Below are 18994 nucleotides of genomic sequence, written 5' to 3'. Positions count from 1 at the left end.
TTGACCAGTGATGTGGCCCATTATGTGGAGCGATGTTATGTGTGTCAGCGATCCAAGGGAGTTCTCACCAATGTGGGCCTGTACACTCCTTTAACTGTTCCTGAAGGCCCTTGGTTTGATGTTAGTATGGACTTCATGCTGGGTTTACCCCATACACAATGGGCCTCGGATTCCATTTTGGTTGTGGTTGATAGGTTTTCCAAGATGGCCCATTTTGTAGCTTGCAGGAAGACAATGGATGCTGCCCAGATCGCCCATCCTTACTTCAAGGAAATTGTGCAATTACATGGTGGTCCTCGATCAGTCACGTCAGATCGTGACACCAAGTTTATTAGTCATTTCTGGAGGGGTTTATGGGGGAAGCTGGGGACACAGTTGAATTTCAACAGCACCTATCACCCCAGACGGATGGTCAAACCGAGGTGGTGAACCGGTGTTTGGGCAACCTTTTGAGGTGTTTGGCAGGAACTAAGCCCAAGCAGTGGGATTTGGCATTACCTCAGGCAGAGTTTATATATAACCGGTCGAAAAACAGAACCACAACACTGAGCCCATTTGAGATTGTTTATGGTCAGAATCCATTTGGGGTGCTGGACTTAGCTCCTATTCCATGAGTAGGTCGTCCAAACCCTAAGGCAGATGAGATGGCTGAACATCTTAGGAGCATACATGAGCAGGTGAAACTGGCCATTCACGAGAGCAATGCCAAGTACAAGGCTCGAGCAGACAGTCGTCGTCATCAAGTACTTTTTGATGTTGGTGATTTTGTTTGGGCAGTATTATCTCATGATCGCTTTCCTGTTGGGGAGTATAAGAAGCTTAAGGAGCGGAAGATTGGACCCTGTGAGATACTGTAGAAGATCAATGATAACGCCTACAGGTTGCGCCTCCCTAGTCATTTGAGGACTTCTGACATATTTAATGTGAAGCCCCTGAGTCCTTGTTTTGGGGATCCCAATGACACTGTTGTGAGCTCGAGGACGAGTTCTTTTCAACCCGGAGCGACTGATGCAGGAGGATCCGAGCCAGAGGATGATAAACTGTCTAATAGCACATTGATGGTGCTGAGACACCTTGATCTGGCAGATCAGCACAAAGATGGAAGGAAACATTGACTTTTCCCTAATAGGGGGAAGTTTGAGTGTGCTCCATCATTTTCGGCCTCAAATTCCGCCGCTTTCTTTTCCGAATCCTCCATTTTTGTTTCTTTTCCTTTTATGTTAATTTTCATTTATCGTTTAGGAGGTGATTTGGACCCGATTTGGGCCAGATTTTCAGCAGACTATTTCTTTGGCGTGATTATTGGGATTTTGCGACGAATTTTAGCGATATAGCCCGGCTTGTGGGCTAGGATTTGGCGCATGTTGAAAATTGATAATTTTCATTGATATCAGAGACGTTTTCTCTGTATTTTGGGCGTTCTCTTGTTCCTGTCCTGTAAATTCTTGGTAGAAACCAGCCTGCAGAATAATCACTATTCTGTCTGGCATCATAAAGAAAGAGAAAAGGTATTTGAAAGTAACTGACCTTGTAATATTTTATTCCAAAATGGAAAATTTGAATTTCTTCAGCTCTTAGAAACTCCATATTAACTCCTGGATAAGGCTCAGGGCAGAGTGAACTCACATTCATTCAATGATGACAAATTTGTTAGCATATTACTCCATATTTTGTCCATTATCTTTATGCATGCGTTTTCTACATCTTCATATCAAAAAGAACTGTAACCGCCATGAAACACAAATGCCTACATCATTCAAGATAAATCAAATGGAAACAAATAAACCATCAAAGGAATGGAGAAGAATCAATAAAGTCAAAATTGGAGCATAAAAAATTCCACATCTTGCCATGATTGTATCGATGTCTAGAAATTGCACAAGAATACAACCAGGACATCTTAGTTATCCCCATCTTTAATAATGTTTGAATTGCCGCACTTATTCTTCAAATCAATTCCAAACAGAGAAGGAACATTCTTCACTATTATCATAAACAATTAACAGCAATATCTCCAAGCAATGTCAACACCCTTCACTGAAATTGATATGAATAAAGCACTTTCAGTTCAACCCATACTAATTACATTATAGAACGAAGCTTTAAGGTCTTCAGAAATGGAAAGTTTGCATGGTTGGGGAAACCTGATCTATAAACCCCCTTGTCTAGCATTGCAAAATTCAATGGATGGACAAAGCTAGCAATGCTTCCTTACTGTCGGCATATTAGTTCTGCCTCATTCATCAATCTGGATCTGTCCGCAGCTACTCCATCGCTTCGTTTCAACTGCAATTTCACCATGCAGCACAAGATGGCCTCTTCACACAATTGCAGTTCATGGGTAACATAATTTCTAGCTATTGTTCCACCCACTATCCCTTGATTCCCCAAAACTGATATTTTCATTTACCTGCAGATAAAGAGTATTACATACAAAGCCACCATGATTTCCTTCTCTGACGACGCAACACAGATTTTGAAAATGAGAGTGAAAATGCTCAGAATTAAACATAACATTTTGTTGTTTTGGGCAGTATTGCACACAAACCCAGAGTATTACATACAAAGCCACCATTATCCCCTTCTCTGACGATGCAACACATAGATTTTGAAAATGATAGTGAAAATGCTCAGAATTAAACATAACATTTTGTTGTTTAGGATAGTATTGCACACAAACCCACCAGAGCAGACAACAACAAAAACAGATTTTGAAAATGGGCAATAACTTACTTAGAATACTCATAATTATACTATTTTGTTGTTTTGGGCAGCATTATATATAGAGCCACCATAACCTTGTTGAAACATCGAGATTTTGAAAATAGGCAGTAAGAATGCTCAGAATTAAAAGTACAATTTTGTTATGTTGCACAATATTGCATACAAAACCACCATCACCCACTTCTCCAACAATGAAATACAGCGTTTGAGCCTGGGAAGTGAAAATTCACAGTATTAAACATAATAAATTTGTTGTTTTGCAAAGCATTGCAACAGAGCCACCACAACTCACTTCCGCGACAATGAAGTACGGAGGTTTTGAAAATAGGCAGTAAGCATATTCAGAATCAAAGTTGAACAATTCAGTTTGGCAAACGATTCTGAAGGTTTAAGTCAGAATTGAAGAAAACTCAACAGTAGAATTCACTCAAAATGAGGGTTTTTCCTTTCGCTTTTGGCAGTTATAATTGATATCAACGACCTTTTTCTATCCTGCTGACAGTTCGACTTGCTGGGCAGTGAATAGCTCACAAGTGCCAGAGGGTCTGCCTTGCTGCTACCCAGTTTAACTCAGTATAGTATCAAACCGACTGAGTTAACTCGTCTTAGCAGCATGGCTGGGCTGACCATGACCCCAGAGAATATGGAAGAATTGGCGTCTTTTTCAAATATGCTCAGAATCATACATCATTTTGTTGTTTTGGACAGTATTGCAAACGAATACAAACCCACTACAACCCACTTCCCTAATACTGAAGCACAAAGATTTTGAAAACGTGTAATAACAATACTCAGAATTAAAATACCTTTTTGTTGCTTTCGACAGCACTGCATGCCAAACCACTATAACCCTCTTCCCCAACAATGAAGCACAGAGATTTTGAAAATGGACAGTAAAGACACGGAGAATCAAACATACCATTTTGTTGTTTTGGACGAGGATTGAGGTAATCTCCATTTGGGTATTAAGGAGCTTCTTCATTTTATCAGTCCTACTCTTTTCTATGCTCTTTATGGACTGTGCCAGATTGTCCATACTCTGTTCCATCTTATAACCAAAGGAGTTGAGGGTCACCCCTCTCTTCTTAGGTTGTCTGTCCACATCATCATCCTATGTGGCGCTCATAGAAGACGAGCTGGGCTTGGATTCAATGGAGGCTGCTTCACCAATGCTATCCACGTCATCATCCTCGGAAGCCATTTCTTTTTCCTCTTCCTCTTCTTCTTCATGGAGCTTCTGCCCAGAAGCCCTGTGCAGAATGCGCTCAACGTGCTTATAGAACAGAAACCTGGAAGTCTCTCCGTGCAACTCGGCCTTGTTGTAGGACTTCTTGAGGCGGTTGCACTTGTATTTGCACTAGACTCCGCTGTAATTAGCGCTGCAGGCAGCATTGACAACATCGGCGATTTGACCTCAGTGGGTTTTCCCCAATCGGCCCCGGCTAACATTGAAGCACATATGTGCGAACTTGAGGAGCAATACATCAATGACGGTGTTGGGCCATAGCGCCTCTCGAAGACGATTCTGTCATCTCTTTTCTTTCAAGGAACAACTGGATTCGGTTGTCGTTGGGATTCTGGGATTGAATTGGGGGCAATGCCATGAGATTTTGTAGGACTGGCCTTATGCAGGCTATGGACTCCTGCGTTGATCGAAGATGGTGTTGTTGGTGATGATACTGGGAGGAGGATGCCCTGGGGCTTTGCTGCACCGTGTTGAGATTGTAGTGATTGGGGGTCATGGATTTCGTTTAAACCAAATATACTGAAAATTTATAACTCAACCAAGATCGAGACTCCACGAAAGTGAAATAGATATATTTAATATTAAACAGTAGATTACAAGTTACGTTCCACTTTAAACAATGTACCGTTCATGTAGAAACTGAAACTGGCGGATGATGGCATACAATGCCCTCATGACATTTGATGACACCTACAGACAATAATATGGAAACAGACACTGGCTGAAGACTCTGCGATACTTCCTCTAAATTGACATTATTATATATTCTAGTACTAGGACTCTCTTGCTTCACTGAGAATTACCTATAAGAACTATCAACGGTAGAGCTTCCAAGAATGGTTAACAACTGAGACTCCGCCATCCACTACAAGGTTATGGCCGCTCACATATTTAGCCTCGTCGCTCGCCAAGTACAGCCCCGCCTCCGCAACATCCTCTGCTTTAAGAGTCGGTCCCTGTAAATTGGCAACACTATTTGCCAATGCCTCCACGGCGGCCTTCTCCTCTTCTGAAACAGCCGAAGCATTGCCTTGTTTTAGGTACCTGTTTACAAGGGCAGTGGCCACGGCATAAGGAGAAACAGCGTTCACTCTGATCCCGTATTTCCCGAGCTCAGCTGCTCCGTTCTTAGTCAGCCCTATGATCGCATGCTTCGAAGCTGTGTATGCGTATGGAGTACATCCACCTATGATACTTGCAACGCTGGCAGTAGAGATTATGCAGCCCTTCTTCCGCGGGATCATCACGCGGGCCGCGTGCTTAATGCCCAACATCACTCCTCTCACGTTTACCCTCATTACTCGATCGAATTGCTCCATTTTGTACTCTGCCACGCTTTCAGGAGCAAGGAATTCGATAGTTCCTGCGTTGTTATACATGATATCCAATTGACCGTGTTTCTCCATGGCCAAATCCACCGCAGCGCTAATGTCTTCCTCTTTGGTCACATCACAGTGCACGTAAGTTGCCGGAGGAGAAAGGGATTCGGCCAAATTTTTGCCGGCTTCGTCTGCAATGTCTGCGATTATGACTTTGGCTCCATGCTTTGTGAAGAGTCGAACAATAGCTTCTCCGATGCCTGATGCTCCACCGGTTATTATTGCGACCTTGCCCTCCAATCTGCATTCAAACATCATTGCCCAGAATCACTAGGCAACATTCCCACTCTCCCCCACCCACAAATTATTAAAAAAAAAAAAAAATTACACACACAAAGTTTCAAGAATTCTAAGACAAATAGATTGAAACAAAAACCGAAGGAGCATTTCTGCTATGCTGTGATTACCGTCGCTCTGGTCCATTAAATCTTGGATTGCCAACACAAGAAGCCGCTGCACCAAGTTCTTCGTTAGACATGGCTGGGGAGCGAAATGGGCATATCGATGACCGGGAGAAGTAATGTTTCCTTATACTAAACTCAGCTATCCAAACTTGACCAAACTATGGTCAATGAGAACACGTATCCAACTGATTCACCACCCGTTCCAATTTTTGAGTTAACCAAAAAGATAATTAAGAACCATATCCATGTGAATCAACGTCGTTATTAACTTGTATTTATGTAAAAGACAAATATGCTTGATTCTCTTTTAGAATATTTTATTGGAAACCAAAATAATGATTATAACTTTTTATTTTGACAGCTGGGAAAATTTATTTTATTTAAGTTGTCACATCAGAGTGGGTGTTAGTATATTTAAGTTGTCACATCAGAGTGGGTGTAAATCAGAATGAGAACTGTTGTGAATAGGGTAAGAATGAATGTAGGTTGATTCATCACTTTTATTCAAGGAAAATTATCACGTGGAATAACTGATTGGTAATTTGTAAAGGGCAGACTTTCATTCTTGCTAGATGCTTTTGGGTTTTGAGTTATTAATTTATTTTCTTACTTCAAAAAAATTAACTCTTAACCCATCAAAACAATTTTGGAATATACTCCAAACCCACGAAAAAAACGAACTTTTAACCCAACAAAACAATTTTAAAATATACTCCAAACCCACTAGTATAACTTTTTCTATATCATATTTTTTCACAAATAATTTTTTAATAATAAATTTTATAAATTTAACTACGGATTTTTTATATGTATAAATTTTTATAGACAATAATTTTTTTACAAATCATTTTCTTAATTATTTTTAAATAATAAATTTTATAAATTTAACTGGAAATTTTTTAATTATCAACTGAAGTTTAATTTTTATGAATTTTTTTTAGTAACACAATATTTTCATTAATCATGAAGATTTATATATGGTTTCAATTTCCAAACGGCATTAAAATCTAAGAGGTACTCGAAACTTACAGGTTGCTCTCTTTCCTCTCATAATGTAGCTTCCAACCTTGCTTTATCTAACCCTAACGCACATGCGAATCCTTATTTGTCAATCATGAAGATTTATATATAGTTTCAATTTCCAAACGGCGTTAAAATCCAAGAGGTACTCGAAACTAACCGGTTGCGCTCTTTCTTCCGCTTGCAGCTCCAACTTTTCTTTATCTAACCCTAACGCACATGGGTTTCCTTATTTGTCGCCTTGCAAGTCTATTTTTCATAATTCGTTTGAGTCTTCTTCCTCTCATTATAATGAAAGTCATAACAAATCACCATTCTTAAGAATATTTTATCAACCCGAATAAATCTTATTATTTAAATAATAATAAACCTAATAATTTTCATTATTAGTTTGTTTTTCAAAATTTGTTGGACTCTTCTCCTCAATTTAACGAAGTTATATAGATTATGTAGTTAAAAAATGAGTTGTTTTTGGTGTAATTTTTTGGAAGTTTTTTGGTGGGTTTTTCTGTTTAATTTTTTTAAAATTTGGCAAGAATTTATTGAAATCACAAGTTTGATGGGTAACCCTGCAAAATTGAAGTGCCCTAGGGATTTTTCAGGGTGTTGAATCCATATATACAGTAAAAAACCGAGTTTAAATAACGCAAATCAAGATTTCACCTCAAAATTTTCCGCTGGATTCCGGCACCAAAATGTCCAAAAAGTCGCACTAAAGACAACTCCGTTAAAAAACATTGAACTTATCGGATCACTATTATTATATACTATCACAACCACATTAATAAATGTGGGTGTTGAATCCATACATACAGTAAAAAGACCAGTTTTAATAATGCAAATCAAGGTTTCACCTCAAATTTTTTCTGTCGGATTATAGTACCCGAAATTCCAAAAGGTCGCACTAAAGACAACTCCGTTAAAAAATATTGAACTTATCAGATCACTATTCTTATATACTAGCACAACCACATTAATAAAGGAGTTGTCTTTAGTGCGACTTTTTGGACTTTCCTGTACTGAAATTCGGTGGAAAAATTGAGGTGAAATCTTGATTTGTGTTATTTAAACTAGTTTTTTGACTATATATATGGATTCAACACCTTGGAAAACCCATAGGGCACTCCGATTGTACAATATTACCCATCAAGCTAGTGATTTCAATAAATTCCTACCGGATTTTAGAGAAATTTGACTGGAAAAACCCACCCTAAAAACTTCCAAAAAGTCACACTAAAGACAACTCCATTAACAAATGTGGTTGATAAACGTTGATAGGCCCATATCACACACATATATCAATTATAAAAAATATTAATATAAATATAAGAAGCATATAGATCACAGAAACCTAAATTCAAATAATAATTAATATTATATTATTACTATTATATTAAAAAATAATCATTTTTATATTACTACTACTGTAATAATAATAATAAATTAAATAAATACGGATAATAACAACAATTATATTAATAATCATTTAATAAATTATATGAATTAATAAATAATAATCAAGTAATTACGAAATAAACGTTTAATAAAAATCAAATAACAATTTCAATGTGGTTGATAAGAAATTCAACTTTAAACACTCCACGAGAACAAAGTTATTAAATGCTAGTCTCTTCCAAAACACACCGAGACTAATGAAAAAAGTTGCACCAATTCAAATCAACAAGATAATGATCACAACCATTCACGCTTTCCAACCAATCCCTTCTCACATTGTCTTGCATTTTTGCATAACGTTGAAAAGAAAAAGGCGGTGAAATTTGCAAACCATCTATTGATTTCACTCTTGATATAGTTGTAAATGTCAGACCCTACCTCTCTCTATCTCCAATATCTATAGTGGCTCGTTGCAAGGGAATAATATTAAACCCAAGGGATAAATATTATAAACCCAAGGTATAAAAACCCTAAGATAAATATTATAAACCCTAAAATAAACATTCTTTACCATGATTTACCATCATTGATTTTCATACTGAGACGATGTTTATCATAATGTGACGTTGGACCATGGTTGATTTTCATATTGAGACAATCTTTGGCACATTGTGACATTGGACTATCGTTGACGATGGATGACCATGATTGTAAACCAAAGCGATTTATATGAAACCCTAGGATTGATATTATAAACCGAAGGGAATAATAAATCCAAAGGATTAATTCTAAAAGCCAAAGGTATGATAAACCCAAGGGAATAATATTATAACCAATGGATTAATATGATAAATGTAAGGTATATATATAAAACATAAAGGGATTGATATTATAAACCCAAGAGATTGATACTAAAAACTCAAGGGATTAAAAACCCAATGGATTGATAATATAAATCTAGGAGAATAATATTAGACCCAAGGGATTAATATTATAAACCCAAGGTATATAAACCCTAAGATAAATATTATAAACCCAAGGGAATACTATTAAACCCAAGGGATAAACATTATAAGCCCAAGGAATATAAACCCTAAGATAAATATTTGTCACAATGTGACTTTGGAATATGGTTGACAATGATTGATTTTCATATTGAGACAACGTTTGTCACAATGCGACGTTGGATAATTGTTGACCATCATTGACCATGGTTGATCTCCATATTGAGACAATCTTTGTCACAATGCGACACTGGACCATGGTTGACCATCGTTGTAACAATGTGGCATTGGACCAAGAGATAGTCTTTGTCACAAGATGACCATGGTTGTTGACCATGGTTGACCATGGTTGTTGACCATGGTTGACCAGGATTGAACCCAAAGGTATTATAAACCCAGGGGATTAATATTATAAATGCAAGGTATATAAACACTAAAGAGATTGATACTATAAACCCAAGGGATTAATACTAAAAACCCAATGAATTGATAATATAAACCCAATGGAATAATACTAAACCCAAGGGATTAATATTATAAACTGAGGGTATATAAACCCTAAGATAAATATTATAAACCCAATGGAATAATAAACCAAAGGGATTATAAAGCTAAGAGAATAATATTAAATCACAAGGATAAATATTATAAACCCAAGGAATATAAACCCTAAGATAAATATTATAAACCCTAAAATAAATATTTGTCACAATGCGACATTGGAATATGGTTGACCATGATTAATTTTCATCTTGAGACAACGTTTTTCAAAATGCAACGTTGGACAACGGATAACCATGGTTGATCTCCATATTGAGAAAATTTTTGTCAGAATGCGATGTTGGACCATCGCTGTGACAATGTGATATTGGACTAAGAGACAATATTTGTCACAATGTGACCATGGCTGACCATGGTTGAGACAACCTTTGTCACAATGTGACATTGGAACATGGTTGACCATGGTTGATTTTCATATTGAGACAATGCTTGTCACAATGCAACATTGGTTGATTTTCATATTGAGAAAATCTTTATTGCAATATGACGTTGGACCATGGTTGACCATAATTATAAACCCAATGGATTTATATTAAACCTAAAGATTAATATCATAAACTTTATTAATAATATTATACCCTAGGAATATAAATCCGTCGATTAATAAACCCTATAAATTATTATTTTATAGATTTTTTTAATGAAAAAAATCAAAATATAGTGCAAACTCTTAAAAACAAATGAATAATAGATAATGAATTTTTCAAAAATAAATTCATATAAAATAAAATGAAATGAAATAAGCATTTGTAAATTCATAAATTCATTTACTAAAATCTCATTTGAATATAATTTTTTTTTTTTAAATATATCATGTGAAACATTATTGATGGAATTTTAAATCTATAAATTTACAATCTTTTAATGTATGATATATTTCAAAAATTGATAATTAAATTTAATATATATATAGTTCATCTATTTTACTTATAATCAATTTACAATATAACACATTTCAAATTTTAAAAATAAAAATACATTTCAAAACATCAAACATAATTTCTAAATTTCATAATTTGTTAATCATGGAGGAACTTATCAGGGAAATTCTTAATATAAACAACGTACTTCATAAGTAAAATATTTCAATGCCATATTAAATAAAATATTTCAATGTCAACTAATATGTACACTGAGTCGAACTTTTAACGGGATTCCAAGAATACCTGGAAAGAAAGAATCACGAGTTAAATGTTTTCCTTTAGAGAGAAATCTGAACTTGAAACTGATTGAACCACCAGAGTATTGAGAATCCATACTTGCAAGCATCTGTAAGCCAATGGAATCTCATTAAACTATCTATGTTCCCTCAAACTTTCGACTCCTTAACACCATAAGAAGTTCCTTAAAATCAGCTAAAGACCTTGGGACCCTAAGGATATGAAAGGCATTTATGTAATCCCATGCTCCTGTGGAACATTGTACATTGGTGAAATAGGCCGATCCATTAATCAAAGGATTAAGGAACATGTTTCCGATATCAGGCATGGAAGGACCCACTCTTCGGCCTTAGCAAAACATGCTGAGAAGACCAATCATCATATATGCATTGAGGAGGTGAAGGTCATTGCGAAGATTTCTCTCTTTCATCACCATAAATTTAGGGAAGCCATAGAAATTTAAAGGCGACCTAGTAATCTTAATAGGGACGACGGTTGGAATATCCGTAGTTGTTGGATTGCAGCCCTTTCCTCTCAGCTTCCTTCATTTTTTTCCTTCTCCTCCCTTCGGTTTTTATTTTTCTTAATTGGATTTATCCCTCTTTTTATTTTTATTTTTATTTTTATTTTTTTCTATTATTATTATCTAATAACTAAAAACATTATAATAATAAACCACTAAAATTAAATAAAATTTGATTATACATATTTAAATTTATTGTATAACCAATTTAATTATTTTTTCCCTTTTTATAACTAATTAATTCCTCCATATTCCATTTAAATTTAATGTTTGTCTGCCTGGGGTAGTTCAAGTGGTGATGGTCGTGCAATGAAGTCTCACCGAACCGGAGATCTTGGGTTCGAATCTTGTGCTACGCTCCCCTCGTAGCAGGGTGAATAATGGACATGTAAACTCGAAAATCGGAGAGTCCTACAAAGCTTACAAAAAGTTTGCATGGGTTAGCTCAAGTGGCGATGGTCGTGGAATGAAGTGTCACCGACCGGAGATCTTGGGTTCAAATCTTGTACTACCCTCCCCGTAGCGGGGTGAATAATGGACATGTAAACTCGAAAATCAGAAAGTCCTACCAAACTTACAAAAACAATAAATTTATGTTTAACCTTTTTAATTATATTTTTTCTCTTTTTATTACTGGTTAGTAATATTATTTCCTTCTTATCTATATTTTTCCTTTGACTTATTGTTGTTTTATTTGATTATTTTCCTTTATCCTATTATTTTAAGGTTCAACTTAGTTAGATATTATTATATAAAATATTTATTATTGATTCAGTTATAAAATAAAATAAATATATAAATAAGTATATATACTAATATTAATAATAATAATAATAAATTAATAAATAATATTATATAAATCAGTGTTTCGTCCTTTTTTCTCATCCAGCGAAAATTAGTCGTTTACTAACTGTTTTTTACCATAGTTGTTAGAAGGCCCTCACTCCCTATTTATCTTATCACTAAAATCTGATTTTTTATCTTATCTTGATGATGAACCACACTGGTTGGTTCGAAATGGATTGGCCTAAATATACCAATGTGATTTCTTCCAATATTGTTTTCAAATTGCAATAAAACCTCAAGCAAAAAGCATAATGGGTAATAGGACGAAAAATACCTATGGAAAAGTTGCTTGGTCCTTGACACAACCAAAACCTGTGAATGAGGAAAAACACCTCTTAATTTCACATTTAAACAAAAGAAAACATAAGTTGCAGGCATTCATGGCTACAACAATCAACCTGCAAATAATAATATTAGATTCCATGGCTATTCGAGTAGTCATGCACGATAACCTGTCAATGGTGCAAAGACAAAACTCAGTGACAACAATTTAATAAGAATCCTCAGTTCTGGTGGAAGACAAACTACAGAACCCTAGTTGAGACTGGTAGTTGAGTGTTTGACACTGGATGTGAGGCTTCTGTGTGCATGAAGGTGAAAGAACAGAGCTTGTTGCATTGCGGCGCCATCACCCGAAACAACAGAATAAACACTTCCGCAAGGGTTTGGGGCGGGGTTGTGATACACTAACCATCCTCCTAGCCATAAAGATCATAGGATTATTTGCAAATCAATGGTGTGGAGTACCCCCAAATGTTCATCGCTCAAGCAGCTAGAAGGTGTTTTAGAAGCTTCTGATAGACTTTGACACATGTTAAATTGTTCACAGAATAATGAAATGTCACCGCTTATTAATTGGATGTTAGTTATGATAATGATAATAAACCTTAGCCAAAGTTTAACATAACACATGTTAATCCTCCTCGAGCGTGTAAAAGGTTGGTACCTAAGTAGGCTAGTTAAATTGAATATGGAACTAGATCTAATGCGAGGTGGAATTTAATATCGTGTTCCCCATCTTAATTTAATGAATTTCATGAATGCCTAATAGAAGTCAAAACCATTTTTTCTAAAACTTTAAACCCGGAGTGCCATGAAACTGCTAGGCTTCACCACATCTTTGGGGCCATGTGGAACCATGAAGGAGGAACATACTTGTGGGTAGGAAGAAAACAAAGGTTCTCTAAAACAAGTTGAGCACCTATTGTTTAAGAGGATGTCGTTTCCACTCTAAGTGGAACAAAGTGTCTAGGTTTGGCTCTTAAAACTAAGAAGTTTGTTAGTTACCATCATTGTCCATCTGCTACATCTGGTATAATTACTTCTATCTGAGAGAAAAATGATTTCAAAAGAACATTTGCTCAGTTTTTCCTAGGTTGCTTACCCACTATTTTCTCAGCAAGTACCACTTGGAAAAATATGATAGTATGCTAAAGTGAAGCATTGGGTGAGAGTTTTGTTATATCTTGCCCAATTATGAACTATAAAAACCAAATCATTATTTGAAATTTCCTAAAAAATCAAGTAAGGCCCGACTAATTTGGATTTATTTTCAAAATCTGTTTACAAGCTTCCCTCCTTAAAGGGGCCAACATTCTTCGTAAAACAATGTTGTTCAAAGGGACAAATATTTTCCACCTCGCATATCAATATTCAATGTTTTCAAACTGACCATGTAGGTCATACAAATTGGAAGTCATCACTTACTATCATGGCTAATTGAAGTTAGTGAAGACATCTGTAACTTTTGATATACTCTGTAAACCTTGAAGCAGCCATTACATTCTCAGCCTGTTAACAACATAAGGTAGAATCTTATAATCATATCAATCCAAAATAATCAACTAACACATGAGTCGATCACATATGTAACTCATTATATTAATAACATAACAAAATACAATAAAGTACATAATAGATATGGGTCATTTGACAAGTAAACCTGCTCCTGCGCAAGACGTTACAAACAATAATAATTAATTACAACGCTGCAACTTGACTTCAATTACCATACTTTCTAGTGTGATGTCTACGATTAATTTTCAGTAGTGTGAATAACTGGATGGCTAATTGGATTTAATTGTATAGGAGAGGCATCATAGCTCTCTTTATAATTAATTGAAATTTGTTGTGTTGTTGAAAATAGTTGACTTGTGTTGTTGAGTTGTAGAACTAAATTAAAGATAAGGTTATCTTTTATTTGTTTTTCATATTAACGTATCATGAAGAATTTATGTTTTGTTTCTCAAATTAAGCTAGCTTGAGGAATTTTTTATTTAATTGTTTGGGAAATATTAGTATGTAAAATTGTGAAAATCTTGATTACTATTTAAAAAATTCTATATTTTGAATGTAAGATTTAGAGTTTTTTTTAATTACAAATTTTGTATGCTAAGAATGAATATTTTTTTTGTAAATCATTACTTTGAATTTATTGATTTCTAAAATTTCTAAATAAAAAATTATGAGTATTTGTGTTATTAAAAAGTTTTTGAAATTATGTAGTCTATTTCCAATTCTAAAATTTAGTTGGGTTTATAATTTAGTTATGAGCATGCATTCAACAATGGGATTTATTTTTTACAAGATGATGACTCTACTTAAGTAACAAGTGGTTTTAATTGAAATTGGAAGCAATTTAAGGAAGTTTCTTGTTTTTCAAATTTTTCCTTGTTCTTATACATTAGAATGAACATATAAGATAATACAAATCATGAAAGTTATAAAATTGAATTACTTATTATTCCACAATAAGCTTTTCGTCCACAATTTATCTTTTTTTCAATGTTATCATTCTAATTGAGTTTTTGATGAAGATATATTCTAAAATAATTTAAGGAAGTTTCTTGTTTTTCAAATTTTGCCTTGTTCTTATACATTACCACGAACATATAAGATAATACAAATAATGAAAGTTACAAAGATGAATTACTTACTATTCCAATGTTATCATTCTAATTGAGTTTTTGATAAAGATAGATTCTAAAATATTTATATTTACTTTCTCTGAGTCATTATTCTCATACAAATTTAGTATATTTAATATTTTTAAATTTAATTATTATAATCTTTACTTTGTTAGTGTTAACAAATAAAAATTTAAACATCTTTTTAAAAATATTATTACTTATTAACATAAAGCGTTTTCAGAAAATAAAAATAGAAAATATTTAAAAAACACTTAAATGATATATATATATATATATATATATATACCCCTCCCCTTTTTCAATTATGGTGGATCTAGGGTGAGGGATCTTCTCAATGTTGGATGTAAATATGGTTTATCGAAAAGTGAGTGTGTGAGCATGTTAAGACTAATGGGAAATAAAATAGTTTTTAGTGTTTTAAATGGCTTACTTTCAACTCCTCTTTATACCCCTAAAATGTAACCGATCAATTTATATAAAATTTATTCTTCAACTTAAGGATTCAATTTAATATAATATTTTTTTTAATTAAGTCCTTATTACTTCACAATTTCAAAATACATCATCAAGTACATCACAATTTATATAATGTTTATAGTATTTGGTCTAAATATGCCTCAAGGAAAAACATATGTATTGATTATAGGCTAAAATTCAAATATAACAAAAATATAAACATTTGTTGTTGAGAACTACTAGAAATACCATGTACTAAGCTACATAAAGAAGAGAAACAACTACAAAAATATATATCATGATATCAAGAGTGTTAAGAGGTCATTGGAGTTGGGTCATGGGTACTTGCACTTGTAGGAGGAAGAGGCTCAAGTTCACACTCAAGGTGACTTTTCAGGTGACCTAGCCAGCCATTAAAATTAGCCAAACAAGAATGTTGAGATCATTGAACCCACTTAATTTCATTGAAGGATGAGATGATATTAGTCAGTCATTATGCTTTTATTTCAAGACACCACCCAAAAGAGTTTTCATCTACCATTGTAAGGTGTTGGAGTTTAGGTATTGGCTCTATTTTCCCCTCGTGTGACTAGGGTTAGGAATCTAATTAGCTACCTCTTCTAGGATTTCAGAGTCAAAATAAACTTGACATTCACAAGTAGTAAGGGCCTTGAGATAGTGGATTTCTTCTCAAATTTCAGGGGCGAGCAATATAATGAAAGACAGTTGGATCTTCTTGGGCATGGGCTTGGACACATAGCCTCCCCTAGGGACCTCTACCACTAGCTTCCTGATGATTGTGAATACATTTCTAGGGCATATTGTACCAAAACAAGAAGAACCAGTAAAGATGGCCATCCCACAATAGCCCACGAATTAGAGGAATGAGTCTGAAGAGGCTGAAAAGAAAGAAAAGCCAAGAGTTATTGGGGATTCTGGGCATCCCAAACTAGCAAGTAAAGGAGGACCAATAAATCAAATAGATGTAGAAAATCCTATAGATTCACAAGCTAATGCAATTTTCTAAAGAAAGAGACAAGAACCTACTTCTACACTTTACAGCAGAAGCCCATGAACATCGAGCAAACAATAATCAATAGAGGAAGGGAATCAAAGGCACATAACATAATAAATATCCGGGGAAAGCCACAACTCAAAAACCCACTATCTATTTTGTATTAATTAGAAAAATCAATATGAAATTACAATGTTTGTTCTCTCTAGAACAGTCCAAACACTCAACAAATTCAATCTCCAACTCATAAGCAAGCTCAAGGAAAAATTTTAGCCTCTTCACAAGCTCTCCAAGTCTCTATTCCAATGTGTAATTCCTATGGAGAATAGCTTGTACTTAAAGGGAAATAAAGCCTATAAAAATAGCGCAATCCCTCAAGGATCAGTTCCTGAATGCATGCGCTATCAATGCAACTTAGAAAAATCTAAAACAAATAGTACATTGTCCCTGCACTCTAGTCTCAACTGGGTCTTTCTAAGAATCAACATGCATGAGTTTCTGATGGTGGAATCTTCAGTAAACTAGAGTAGCACCAATTAGGTCACTAGTGTCCCAACTCACTGTTAGTTCCTGAAACTAATTGGAACTAATTTAACTGGGCTTACCTCAATAAACTGAGCTAACTAATTACAACTCATTCATAACGCATCCTTAACTCCTATAAGTTAGGGAGAACATATACATGTCTTCTAAAAGACTTCCAATTCGAATTTCCTAAATTAATTAAGTTAATTAAACTTAATTAATTATTTTCAAATTTCTATGAGAAAAGAATTCTATTTTAATTCACAGTTTAATTCAAGGAAAAATTAAACTCGATATTATTGTTGTCATTTCTCAACACTCCCTCTCAACAAGAAAGGGATTATCCACTACCCCAATCCTTTCTCTGTGAAACTCAAATTTACATCTTGGCAATGCCTTTGTTAAGATGTCAACATCTTTCTCCTCCCTTGGAATGTAATCTAACAACACGATCTGCCTCAATACGCAATCTCTGAGATGATGATACCAAATATCTATATGATTGGACCGATCATGGAAAACTTGATTTTCAAAGAGTTTGATACAACTATGATTATCACAATAAATCACTGTCAGATCCATCTGCTGACCAAACAAACCAACCAGGATCTTCCTCATCCAGATAGCCTCACATTCTGTTTGACTTGCAGCCATGTACTCTGCCTCTGCTGAAACTGAGTGCAACTGTTCTTTGTTTCCTGCTATACCAAGAAACTGCAGCTGGCCCAATACTATAGATCCCTCCTGATGTGCTCTTTTCGTGAGATGGACTCCCTGCCCAATCTGCATCGGTAAATCCTTGAAGCTTCACTCCCTCTGTCTGTCTGTACCACAACCCAAACTGAGTATTCCCTCTGAGGTATCTCAATACATGCTTTGCCGACTTCCAATACAGCTTGGTAGGCCTAACCATCGCTTGACTAAGCTGGCTAAATGCATAACACATATCTGGTCGTGTGTTCATCAAATACATGAGTGAACCCACAAGCTACCTCTAAACAATAGCTTCCACTACTTCTCCTTAAGTAGCATCCTCCTTCCTCCAGTTACTAGCTAGAGGAGTCTCCATGGGTTTACTCTCTCCATGTGAAATCTCTTGATTATCGCATTGGCATACTTTCCTTGACAAAACAAACAACTCCCCATCTCACATCCATACCTCCATGCCAAGAAATTAATGCACGAGCCCCATGTCCTTCATCTCAAACTCTCTTGTAAGGTCCTCCTTGCAAGGTTTGATGAGCTTCGTATCACCTATCAGTATGAGATCATCTACATAAAGTACAATGATCAAAATCTTACCTTCCACCACTATGTGATACCGTTTCACATCTTCTTCACTCTTCATGAAGCCCAACCTAGTGAAGTAGCTATCTATCCTGGTGTACCAAGCACGGGGTGTTTGCTTCAGCCCATACAATGCTCTCTTGAGTCGACACACATGCGACTCACGGTCCAATGTTTCAAAACCTTTGGGATGATCTATGTACACCTCTTCCTCATTGATGACATTGAGGAAGGTAGTGTTCACATCCATCTGATGGATCTTCCAACTCATTTGTGTTGATAGTGCCAAAATAGATCTGATTGACAAGTACCCTGCAATAGGAGCAAAGGTCTCATCATAGTCAATCCCCTCTACTTGTGAAAAGCCACGAGCCACAAATCTAGCCTTATGCTTCTCAACACTACCATCTATAACTTGCTTTACCTTGTAAATCCAATGAGAGCTCACAACTGACTTGTCCTCCGATCTTTGGACCACATAACACTATTTCGAGCTATGGAGTCATACTCCTCCACCAT

The 18994-nt window shown here is 35.2% G+C and overlaps 1 protein-coding gene and 1 pseudogene across 2 annotated transcripts; both read right to left on the bottom strand.

Annotated features, from left to right (window-relative positions):
• Nucleotides 1-2011: 2011 nt before the first annotated feature.
• On the bottom strand, nt 2012-4466 carry LOC149139721 (uncharacterized; annotated as a pseudogene). Its single transcript, XR_016265312.1, has 2 exons — nt 3644-4466; nt 2012-2410 (listed from the first exon to the last, which is right to left on the bottom strand). The product of XR_016265312.1 is annotated as an uncharacterized LOC149139721 (transcript).
• Nucleotides 4467-4527: 61 nt separating this feature from the next.
• Nucleotides 4528-5912, bottom strand: LOC149139720 (zerumbone synthase-like). Its single transcript, XM_089453323.1, has 2 exons — nt 5757-5912; nt 4528-5590 (listed from the first exon to the last, which is right to left on the bottom strand). The coding sequence occupies exons 1-2, from the start codon at nt 5825-5827 to the stop codon at nt 4786-4788; spliced, it is 876 nt and encodes a 291-aa protein (XP_089309449.1). The 5' UTR covers nt 5828-5912; the 3' UTR covers nt 4528-4785.
• Nucleotides 5913-18994: the final 13082 nt, after the last annotated feature.

The sequence above is a fragment of the Pinus tabuliformis genome, chromosome X (genome assembly GCF_031772625.1).
Source record: "Pinus tabuliformis cultivar Carrire ecotype Pingquan chromosome X, CPIR1, whole genome shotgun sequence".
Taxonomy (NCBI): domain Eukaryota; kingdom Viridiplantae; phylum Streptophyta; class Pinopsida; order Pinales; family Pinaceae; genus Pinus; species Pinus tabuliformis.
Note: the sequence above shows the minus strand (reverse complement) of the source record. Positions and strands in the feature narration are given on the sequence as shown.